The sequence below is a fragment of the Pithys albifrons genome, chromosome 25 (genome assembly GCF_047495875.1).
Source record: "Pithys albifrons albifrons isolate INPA30051 chromosome 25, PitAlb_v1, whole genome shotgun sequence".
NCBI lineage: Eukaryota > Metazoa > Chordata > Aves > Passeriformes > Thamnophilidae > Pithys > Pithys albifrons.
In genome coordinates, this window is record NC_092482.1 from 903,588 (window position 1) to 915,362 (window position 11,775).

Below are 11,775 nucleotides of genomic sequence, written 5' to 3' on the forward strand. Positions count from 1 at the left end.
GGACTCACAAAGGGACTCTCCTGTTACCTGCCTTGCTTTGAAACAGGGCTAACAAAGGAAAGGGAAAAATTCAAAGAAAATGCAGATTAAACTGAACAAAGTCCACCTCTGTGATAGTGTTCTGCTACTGGCATGTTCAGGCCAGTTCCTGACCCCCCTTTGCCCGCCGCCCCCCAATCCCCACCCTTGTTGCACAAAGAGATCCCCAAAGCATCAGATGGATTACCTAATGGTTTCTTTAAACTGGGTAAAACTTGTAATACAGGATTAGTAACTGCTGGCTAATTAACAGTGTCCTTCCTTATGGCTTACCAGATCCAACGAGCCAGACCTGGTGTTTTTAGCATCTGGACAAAATGTGCTGAGGTTTTCTTGAACAATTTTCTGTGTTATTTAAAGATACATCAATTTACCAGATATACAGGGCAGAACCACATTGCTGTGACACAAATAATTATAAAAACTTCTAAGTAGCCCCTTATTTCTACATCAAAGGAAAGTATCTGCTTTGTGTTGGGTTATTGTGCTGAACTACAAGGAAAGAAGAAGGAAAAGCAAGCAATTGAAGGCTTTGTGGAACACGCCTGTCCTTATTTCACACTCCAGAGCACTGCTCAGGCTTTGCTCTGCCCTGTAAAGGCATCCCCCGTGCAGAGGTGGGACCTGCTCCCCGTGCCCATGTCCCACTCGGCCATGGTCCCAGCAGTTCTGGGCAAGAGGCAGCCCATTCCCACTCTCCCCTGCTAGGAGACAGCACGATTCCCCTTCCACTCCACTGCTCTGGTGATTTGAACCTTCTCTTACCCCCATGCCACTGCACTCCATACTGGTCAGACTGGTACAGGCCAGCACAGCTCACAGCTCAACCGCTCAGCTCACCCCGTTACTGCCACCACCACCCACCCACAGCTCCAACAGCCATTTAAGTGTCTTCTACTGAGTGGAGTAAACCAGTTAGTCCTTAAACACACAAGTGTTTGTCACACCACATTCTGTTCTCCAAACGAAAGCAAATATTCTGTGGCAAAAATTGCTGATTTCTGGAGAACCTTCCATGGCTCCAGAACACTCTGCACAACTGCAGATTTCCCCTGAGCTGCACAGCTCGTGTCACCTGCCATGTGTGTCCTGTGTCTCGTGGTTACTCATTACCTCTGAATCTGTGCTCTGGCAGATAAGTTATGCATTTCTAAATGTATTTAGGGTGGGTCTGCACCTTAAATAATAAATAATGATGCTAATATTTACCACTCGCATGCACTGTTAACATCGTATTCTCACACCACGCTGAGAGATGAAGTCAGGCAGATAATGAACGGGGGCAGTATTATCATTCCCATTTTATTGCTTGAGAAATTGAAAAAAGAGATGACACAACTTGCTCAAGGCTGCAAAGAAAGTCACTGATAGACACTAAATTAGAATTCATCACTTCACAGCTTCTACTTAGCCCAGCTTAAGATAATACAACTTCCTGAAGAGCCATTTCCCACTCACAGCAACCTTGTCTGTGTCTGATTGTTTGGAAGAGATAATTCCATTGATTCATTCCAAGTGTTTACGGCCGGTCAGGACCCTGCACATACTCTGATGATGCTCTTCAGTGCACCTGTGTCAGCAGCCTGACTGAAATGAGCCCTGTGCAGAACACAGCGCCGGTGTCTTTGGTGGCTTTGTAGTATTTGGGAGAGTTTAAGAGGTGGCACAAGTGGTGCTCCTTTAATCTCAGGGCAGTGGCTTGAAGGGAAACAAATCTTCAGGAGTGTGATGCTGTATGGTTAGAAAAATTACTATATTAATTCATTATATTGAAATTGATGGAACTCTGCCAGCTGGTATTTGTGTCTTTCAGTGTTCCATACACACAGAAGTGCCATTTTGATACCAAAGAAATGAAAGACTCAGGGCCAAAGCAAGTGAAATTTGAAAAATTTAAAGTATAAAAAATAACCCCCTGGAAGTGAATAAATTCAATTTCCCATAAATGGATAACAAAGAAATATCAGCAAGAAGTAACAGCATTCCTCAGTCTAAGCAAATGATGCAATAATACTTCTGCAAACCAACAAGACACAGGAACTCAGCCTATAAAAGGAGGCTGAAACCATCAGCCCTCACAGCTGGCTCCTCGCAGTTTCACCTGCCATTTAAGGCAGTCCTGCATGGAATAATCCTCAGCGTGATTTCCAAGAGCCTTGACTGCTCTCCAGCCTGGGCATGAGTCACAGCTCATTTCACTTGTAGAAATGTTAAAACTTATTAAGGTGTATTACAATAGGCATCTCTGGTAAGTGAAGTGTTGATCCCCTGGAAGAGGAGTGCGATGAGGTAATGCAGCCTCGGTTTGTGCTGTTAATCACACATTCCTCTGGGGAGCTGGCCCCACACTGCCAGGGCTTGGCCTTATTTATCAACTGTCATTTCTGCAGAATGCAAGATTTTTGCTTTCTGTTCCTTGTTGATGCAGATGCAAAATGAAGAGAGTCATTTCCAAGGGAGAAGGAAAGAAGCCTTGTCTTTAGAGCACTGCTGAACCCACGGGTGCCCTGGGTTGTTGAAGCAGAGAGAATAGGTAGAAGAGCCAGTAAAACATTTCACAATGTCCACACCCTGACCTATAAAGGTTTCTAAAGTTTTGCTGGGAGATGCCTATTCCTGTGTATGAATCACTTAGAAAAAAAGGAAGGATCTATAAACAGGGAAGCAAGAAAAGAAAAATGCTGGAGAGGTTGTACCCCCTGCCCCACCATGTCCTGCATTATACAGCAAAAGCCTCTTAATTATTGACTCTACCAGGACATTTGGCTTTGAGAAATCACAACTAATGGTTTACTATTGTGTCACTTCCTCATCATTCCTCCCTCTGTAAAATTTTTGTTTCTTTTCAAGTTGCATTTTTATGATATCTTTAATTGTGTGACTATGCTGAAATGACCTACTTGAGCCCCAGGCCCAGGGCTGGCATGAACCAACTCTGTGCAAAAACATGCCATGAAACAGAAGCATCAGGACTGTCCCTATGGCAGGAGCTCCCTGTGCAAGACATGACCTAATGGTGAGGCAGGTGCATGGCTGCCTCTCCTGGACACCTTAATTTGCCTTTTGAATGTCTGAATATGCATCAGAAGCTTAAAGGCATAAAATCATAACACCAGCTGTGGTGAAGGCCCTTTCAGTAACTATCTAGACTTTGGGGGTAAGTTTTTTGGCTTGCCAATATCCTAAGGACAAGCCCAAAGGAGTCAATGGGACTGGCTGTTATTAGGCTCTATAGAAAGCAACAAAAATGAGGAATATAATTTGAGAAAAATGTATTTTAATTAGGAGGAATAATTAGTTGAAACAGGAAGGGGAAAGGAGAAACAAACAGGCTGAAGTAGCTACAAACTACAGTTCCTCCTTAGAACAGAAGTCCATGGTGTTCTGCCTTCGGAGAAGTACCAGCTTGGGCTCAGCTCTGCACCCCCAAACCACCCACACCAGAAAAGAAAACATCAATGCATCAAACAAACACAGTGGGAGCGACTCTTGGCAGAGCAATTTCAAAGCAGGAAATCTGCAATGTTGCTGGGAGCAGACAGGAATTGTGATTGTGGAGTGAAATTACCAGTGCAGGGAAAAAATACTTTTTCATTCTTTATTAGTAGGACAAATGACTGATTTTTGGGAGCTTCCAGGTTAATCTCACCAGAGACAGTCTCAAACCAGTCACCAAGACATTCTGGGAATGATCCACTCAAAATAACAGCACTACTGTGCAGAACAAAATCCATAAAAACACAACCAAAGTAACCTCTTCTTTAATGCCCAGAGTTTTTCACAGCCTAAAAACTGAGATACTCAAACATCATCATAATGAAGGGTGTAATTCGAAGGGATAATGAACATTCCTGTCCCCAAACATTCAGCTGTCAAGGTTTAGAACGACAGCTCATACTTCTTGCCACTGCTTCCAGACCCATCCTTACAAAGCTCTGAACTCCTTCGTTACTGGTGGCTCTGAAGAGAAATACTCCTTTAAATGTTTGGCCACGAGTGATGCGAAAACACTTCTCTAGATCCAGGACCAGGGGAGTGGGTAATGCGAGACACTTGGTGGTGTCACCGGTGAGTTCCGTGGCTCTCCCGGGCGCTCAGCACGGGGAGGGTGGAGAGCTCCGTTCCAAAGGCCGGTGGTGGCCTCTAGTGCCAGCCTGGCAGATCGGCACTGCCGGCAGTGCCAAACCTCCTCCACGGCAGTAAGAACACGGGTTTTCAGCCTGTGTCCTTTATTTTGATTGGGTTTTATACCTGATCCCGATGCTGGGATGATGCTGGGGGTTCCAAGCATTCCATAGCTGGTGGTACAAACCCTGGGAGGGAGGATGCCAGTGGGCACTGAAAGGATGATTTTCCAGAGCGGTTCCAAACAAGAAGCTGCAGCTGTGCCTCTGCCCAGGCACCTCCTGGCAGTGCAATTACACCCTGGGGAAAAACTGAGTTTTTCTTCTGATTTGGGGGCTCCAAGAGGGACAGAGGTCAGGTCCCCAAAAGCACAAGGGTTTTCTGCTTTTTTTCTCAGGTGTGAACATATGCTCTGCAGAGTGTTTGCACATATTCTTTACAGTGTACAATCAGTGTGTGCATGTATTTGCACAGGGCCAATAAAGTTGTATTTGCCTCCTGAATCATATAAATATGTAATATTTTCTCAAACTAATTTCCACTCTAGCATTAGGGAACTGAGAAAACCAGTAAGCTGAAACTCTCTCCAGTTCACTGGTTCTCTCCTTCCACTGACACCTCAGTTGCACAGGGTTTTTACAAGGCAGAGAGATCTGCCTGCAGTCCTGTGCTAGAGCTGACCTTAATGGCACTTTTGGGGGAGAGAAAAGAGAAGGTTCGTTTGTGTGGCCTGGAGCTGTTTTTGCTGGCACTGAGATCTGATTCTGTTGGAGGAGAGCAGCTGAGACAGGAAAGGCAACTCCTGACTTTCATTTTCCACCTGTGGCTGGGGAAGGATGGAACCCACACACTGCCTCCTGCACCACTCCAAGAGCTGCAACACCTCTCTTAGCACCATAAATATTTAAAGTAACGTTTTAACTTACCCCTCTGGTCAAAGCTCCAAGCAGAAAGAAATAAGGTGCAGTGGTTTGATGACTGAGGTGTTTTCACTGGACAAAAGATAAAAAGGAGAGGGAAATGAGGAAAAAATATATGTGAGGCAGACAGTGTAAGATCTCAGGCTGCAAAGGTTCAGGGCTCAAGTGAATCCTTTCTCTTGTCTGATCCCATTCAGCAAAGTACAAAACACGTTGCTTTGCTCTTTGGAGAGAGGGGAACTTCCAGGGTGCAGCATTGGCATTCACAAGTGCTGCAAAGGCAGTTAAGAGAAGGAGGGAATTTCTCAGACCCAGAAATATTGAATACTGGAATAGAGCTGCAATATTGAACAAGGAATATCTGTCCCTTTGTTATGGGTTCACAGTCCAAAGTCATAGCCAGTGTACTTTGGTTTCACATCTCATAAATGTTTTTTACTGTCAGTTACACCCAAAGACGTTCAAGGTCCAGTGATAATCCTTGAAAAAAGCCCTGCTCTGGACACTCATCACTTTGGTTTGGAAGCCGTGTGCAAGAAGGACAGTTTAACTCTCTGCCTTCAGCCAAAACCAGTTAGACAAGTCCCTAACACAGCAGCTTAAAAAACTTGGCAGTTCTGATTCCCTAATACCCCAGGTGAGTGTTCTCAGAACATGAAGGTGCCCGCAATACACAGTCTGATGCCCCCAAAGCTCAGTGTCTCACCCATCTCCCTGCCCCAGGGTGGGAGATCAGCACCCACATCAGCCTCTCCCTGACACCAGCCACGTGTGCTCAGCTCACTGTTCTGCCTCACTGTCCCAGCCCACACCAGCCACCTGCTCTGCCACAGCACCAACACCCCCTCAGCAATCAGGTTCTTCCCTTGCTTTCCCCGTTCTCCCTGTGCTTTCTGTACCAAAGGTGTGCATGACAGTCAGCTCAGAAGCCCCCACACCATCAGCAGCAGGACTGCTGGGTTTCTTCATGCCCTGCAAAGGCAGCTGTGACCTGTCAACAGACCCCCCAGCACAGCACTCGTTAGCTGGTGGTCTCTGGAGTACTGATGAGACAGGAGGGCTGGAGGCTCATTCTGCTGGGAACTGGAGCTCGGCACCTCCTGCCACTCTGTGGCCCTCAGCATCTCACATGTGAAACACAGTGGGAAGTGAAGGCCTCCAATATTCCTATTCCTCTTACTTCATTTAGGGACAAAGAATTACTCTTCCTGCTTCATTTTCAACTGTACTGAAAGCCCAAGTTCCACTCGAAAAGGTTTGCTGATACCAAACCAATGCATCTTCAAAGCGAGCAGACAGCAGCCTCCACTCTCCACTGGCAAGGTAGATGTTGGTTTGTGCTTACTCTGAAATGAATTCACGTGGTGGTACAGCTGCCTCCTTTCTAGTAATTTATACACTGTTCTAGACTGTCCTGAGGCCCAAATTATTGTTTCATCAACAGAAATACATACTTGATTGTAAATATAAATATTATGTTTCTTGCAAATACAGGAAACTCTCATTTTAAATTCATGCACTGCATAAGGGGGTAAGAACCTACTCATTTGTTCCAAAGGGTTATAGGTACACAGTTATAAATGATTCAGAAGATCATTTGGGCTTTATCTTTTATTCAAAACACTAATAAAGCAATCCAAATTACCTGGGGAGTGTTCCTCAAACACAGATGAACAGACGAGAACCCCTTTACACGATGGGGAGGGGGGGCAATATCCTGTCTGCTCTTTGTGCTGACACCAGGGACATTCTGTGTCAACAGGGGTGGGGTTACAGCCACTGCTTCCTCCTGGACCTGGTATAAAGGTGCACAGCACGCACTCAGCTCCTCACTGCCCATCTCCATCCGTGTTGATTTACCTGCTTCCCTCCAGCAGACAAAGAGCACAATGGCATTTTCCACCCACAGCATCCAGCGGGCTGTGAGCACCCACCTCCAACCCTCTGCACCCAGCGTCAGTGGGTTCGCCCCCAGGAAAATGTCCTTCCACAAGATCCAGGCCCCCAGTGTCTACGGGGGCGCCGGGGGCTACGGCACCCGCATATCCACCAGCAGCAGCTACAGCCAAGGGGGCAGCCTCCAGCTCAGCATCACTGGCAGCGACGTGCTGCTCGCTGGCAACGAGAAATCCACCATGCAGAACCTCAACGACCGCTTGGCCGCGTACCTGGAGAGGGTGCGCGCGCTGGAGAAGGCAAACTCCCGGATCGAGATGCAGATCAAGGAGTGGTATGAGAAGAACACCATAAGCACAGGGCAGGACTACAGCTCCTACTTCAAAACCATTGAAGAACTCCGAAGTAAAGTAAGAGATCAGAGCCCTCTACAAATATAGGAATTGCAGTTACTGGGTAGACGGAGAATAATCTATTGTAGAAAATGTACTTTTCAAATCTGCAGTTGTCTCAGCTAAGAAAAATAAATGCTTAATTTTGATGAACAACAAACTAGTGACAGATTTTACATCATCTGTAATATCAGATATATGCCTGTAGATGTGAGTAATCTTATACATGACAAACCTTTGACTCAAAATTAACTACTTCTATGAGATTTGCCTTAGGTGATTTTAATTAGAGAAAGTACTGATGGTAATCTACATATTTAAATATAGTTTAGCAACTGTCTATTTCAAAGTGGTTTTTTTAGAAAAGAAGCGCAAATGCTCAGAAAAAAATAATAGATCACTACTTAAAATAGTAAATTACCATTGGAAACTATTAAATATTCTCAGCAATCAGCTGAGAGGTTTGTCAAATCATGTTTCCAGAACATCCTTCAATCTTTCTCCTCTTATTTCGTTCTAGTTCTATTTCCCAGTCTTTAAAAGCAGAACCCTTCAGAGAGCAGTTCATCCCAAGTATTTGATTACACTTATTGTAAGACAGGACAATTTGCCTTTTGGAGATCCCTAACTCCTTTCATGCTCTTCAGTGGGAACTTAGCTTAGACCCAGCTGACTGACAGACAGCCCAAGTGGGAAGAAGCCCACCAGCAGCACTCACTCCCAGGAAAGGATCAAGAGTGCATTTCTGTGCAAAGTTTCACTGCTTGCTCACCATTCCCTTTAGATTGCTGCTGCTCAGCTGGAAAATGCCAGGCTTGCCCTGCAGATTGACAATGCCAAGCTGGCTGCTGATGACTTTAGACTGAAGTAAGTTCCATGATTTTATATCAACTCTCTTTCCTGCTCCTCTTACTTAGGAAAGTTTCCAGGTACTGGTATCAGTCCTGAGAAGGGAACATTTTCCAACTTAAAGTTTAATGCAAATTTCACGACTGTGGTAGTTACCAATTCCAACATTTACACCAACCTGTTGCATTGCAATGATGACAAAAGACATGTTATTGCACAGGTTTGAGAACGAGCACCTGCTCAAGAAGAGCGCGGAGAGCGACACTGCAGGGCTGCTCCGCGTCCGCGACGACCTGACCCTGATCAAAGCCGACCTGGAGGCCCAGATCGAGAGTGTCAACGAGGAACTCATCTTCCTTAAGAAGAACCATGAGGAGGTGAGAGCAGCTGGGCACTGCCAGGGAGAGGGCTTTGAAGTGGCAAACATAAACAGCTCCTGGAAGCAGCATAACTGTGTGTGGCACTAAGGGACATCCAGGCTGTGAGGGATCAAAGGCTGAACACTCCTCCATTCCAGCAATGAAGGAGTAAAGGTCTTCTCAAATAACAATTTACAAATTAGGACTTGCTACACCATGAAGTACACAAATGGGAGCCATGAATTCTACCCTCATTCCATAGATCCATTCCTGAAGAAATCATCTTTTTATAAAATATTCACCTATGATACAGCATTTATTGCTACAAAATAGGTAAAGTGTTCTAACATCATGTGCACTAAACAGTATTTACAAGGCATTAAGTTGTCTTGTCCTGAGGTGCTAGTTAAGGATTACTGCTCTGTGTGTAGCTTTTGAGTCTGGTTCCAGTGCTGGGCAGTGAGAGCTCCCTGCAGCTGGTGCTGACACAGTCCCCTCACACAGGACTGCAGCCGCCTGCGCAAGGAGGTGAGCGGCTCCGTGAACGTGGACATGGATGCTGCTCCCGGCACTGACCTGGTAGCTGTTATGGAAAACATGAGAAAGCAGTATGAAGAAATGGCAGAAAAGAACCGCCAAGAAGCCAAGGAACATTTTGAAAAGCAGGTAAGGTCAACTGCTTAAACATCAGCAGGAACCTCAGTCATGCCTGTGCAGTTCACAGTCCCTCCATTCCTCATTCCAGACAGCAGAACTGAACAAGGTGGTTGCCATCAACATTGAACAGCTCCAGGTCCAAAGGAAAGAGATCACGGAACGGAGACAGATCTTCCAGAGCCTGGAGCTGGAATTACAGTCCCAGCTGAACATGGTAAATAACAAAGAGCATTGAAATAAGGAATGCAGATAGCAGCCAGTTACAAGGATAAACATAGAAATGAGGGGCTTTGCAATCAAAAGGTGACCTTAACACAAAAATGTATGCTCTGAGTAAAACGCCTTTCTTGTTCCCGTGGGCTGCAGAGACAGACCCTGGAAGGCTCAGTGGCTGAGACGGAGGCGCGGTACAACTCCCAGCTCGCCCAGATCCAGGGAAGCATCGCCACGCTGTCGGCTCAGCTGAGGCAGATCCGAGCCGACATGGAGGCCCAGAACCACGAGTACAGCATCCTGCTGGACATCAAGACTCGCCTGGAGATGGAGATCGCCACGTACCGGCGGCTGCTGGAGGGCGAGGAGAGCGGGTGAGCACACCCGGCCCTGCGTGTCCCTTGGGGTTCCCTGGGACTCTGCCGCTCTCCAGCTGGGTTAGGCTGGGGAGGGTCCATTACCCAGGTCTCAGCCACAGCACCACAGCAGGCTGCAGTTCCAGCTGGGTTGCTGAAGCTGCTGTGAATTTTGAGGGGTGCTCTCCCAGCCTACAGACTGGTTCTCTGTGAACTGGGTAACCAGGCACATTCACACACCAGGAACATCAGTAATTCAGTTTGGGATCAACTTGTCCATGGGGGGCAAGCAGAGAGTGGATTTTCCCCTCAAATCCTGCCTGTTCAGTTGTTCTGGCTCAGGAACTAGACTGGGCATGAGCTGAAGCCCTGGAATTACAGAGTCTGCAGATTAATAGCACCTACAGCTTATGCTTAGCAAGTTTTACTTTAACAGAGAGAACTCATTTTAATGTCTTGATGAAAGGGCATTACTTGTCCTGATCAAACACATGGGAACTGTACAAGGATGTTTCTTCCATACATTAGGTGCCATATATTTATATTTTCTATTTTATTATTTGAACAGGCATTTAGAACTGGAAGTATCAACGTTAGAGCATGAAAAAGGTATGTCCACCAACTTCCTTCTGCTTTGACAGCTGCCTGATGAAATGTTATGGAATGAAACAGCCTGATATAAAACAACAGCTTCAGAGCAAATAATCAGCCAGTAGAATCTCACACCAAGAAAGCAATCAAATGTATGAATAGTTACCCTACAGGGACTATACAAAGCCTGGGTTTATGTATATAATTCAGGTGCCCAATGTGAAACCACAGTCACCTCACCCATTCCATGATTCTATGACTCCTCTCAGAGCCAAGAGAACAAGACAATTAGTGAATTGCCCTCTGGAGAACTGCAGCAGCACCTGCCTCTCAGCACTGACTGCACATGGAGACTGAGGCTCCCAAATAACATATCCAGGTTAATTGCCAAAATATCCATTTTGCTGTAAGACTATTCCAAGGTTTTAGGTCTACAGGTCTGTGCTAAACTGAAGCAAAACTATCAGGAGGGATAGAGAGTTATTGAACTCAGTGTCCACTGTAGTCTATGGACAACATACTGAATGTCCAAAGGAAGAGAAACCACATCCTGCACTCCCCAAAACTGACCTCAGGTACCTGTGGATTGAAGATGTTTTTCACTACTTTCTTATTGGCCACCAGTACTGCAGCAACATGACTCTTCAATGAACATTGCATTTAATTAGTTCTCTTTTTCATTTCCTTAACAGAAATAAGTAAAACAAAGAAGATCAAGACAATAGTTGAGGAAGTGGTTGATGGCAAGATTGTCTCCTCTCAGGTCGAAGAGATCGAAGAGAAGATGTAAATGGCACCAGCAGAGGAGAGACCTCTGAGCTTCCTGGAGCTGATGCCAAAACTAAAATATTTATAAAGAATCCAATCTAATTCTCCCCAAACCCCAGCAGGGTTGAAAAATATCAAACAATTAAATCTCAAATAATTTTGTTGTTGTTGCTGTTGTTGTGGGGGAGTTGTAATAAAAATCAATAAGTTACAACATACAAGACTTTGGGTGACAAAGTACCTTGATTTAAAATATCCAATCAGCCTGATATAAATGTGTAATTTCTTCCAAGACAGATAGAAATGGAAGTATTACATTTTAAAAGTCCATTAAAACAACCATTCAGCACACCTTTTCTGAACATGACCTCCCACTCACACTGCAGCTTCACTAAACCCTGATTGTCAAATAAATAAGAAGAGTCAATTTGCTTTTCATAATAAATTAATGTGAATAAATAAATTGAAGTAGCCTATTTAATATTTTTCACTCTCTGTGAATGATTATGTACCAGGGACTACAACAAGATATTTCATCAAGAAGAATCTATTTGCAACAACCCCCACTTCTGTCAAACCTTCCTGTGCCAATAATGTTCCCTATCCCCCA

General features: G+C 45.2%; 1 protein-coding gene across 2 annotated transcripts; it reads left to right on the plus strand.

Moving 5' to 3' along the window:
• The first annotated feature begins 6,973 nt into the window (after window positions 1-6,973).
• Window positions 6,974-11,344, plus strand: LOC139682621 (keratin, type I cytoskeletal 20-like). Of its 2 annotated transcripts, none has more exons than XM_071577090.1 (8): window positions 6,974-7,390; window positions 8,157-8,239; window positions 8,442-8,598; window positions 9,085-9,246; window positions 9,326-9,451; window positions 9,604-9,824; window positions 10,375-10,415; window positions 11,090-11,344. In XM_071577090.1, the coding sequence occupies exons 1-8, from the start codon at window positions 6,974-6,976 to the stop codon at window positions 11,185-11,187; spliced, it is 1,305 nt and encodes a 434-aa protein (XP_071433191.1). In that variant the 3' UTR covers window positions 11,188-11,344. The 2 variants fall into 2 exon arrangements, with proteins under 2 accessions (XP_071433191.1, XP_071433192.1); XM_071577091.1 differs by lacking the exon at window positions 10,375-10,415 and adding an exon at window positions 10,523-10,549 and having other exon boundaries at window positions 11,097-11,344.
• The last annotated feature ends 431 nt before the right edge of the window (window positions 11,345-11,775 follow it).

Coding starts and splice junctions, on each gene's coding strand:
- LOC139682621 (XM_071577090.1), top strand. CDS start 6,974: ATGGCATTTTCCACCCACAGCATCCAGCGGGCTGTGAGCACCCACCTC. Junction 8,599..9,084: donor TTAAGAAGAACCATGAGGAG/GTGAGAGCAGCT, acceptor CCCCTCACACAG/GACTGCAGCCGCCTGCGCAA. Junction 9,247..9,325: donor AGGAACATTTTGAAAAGCAG/GTAAGGTCAACT, acceptor TCCTCATTCCAG/ACAGCAGAACTGAACAAGGT.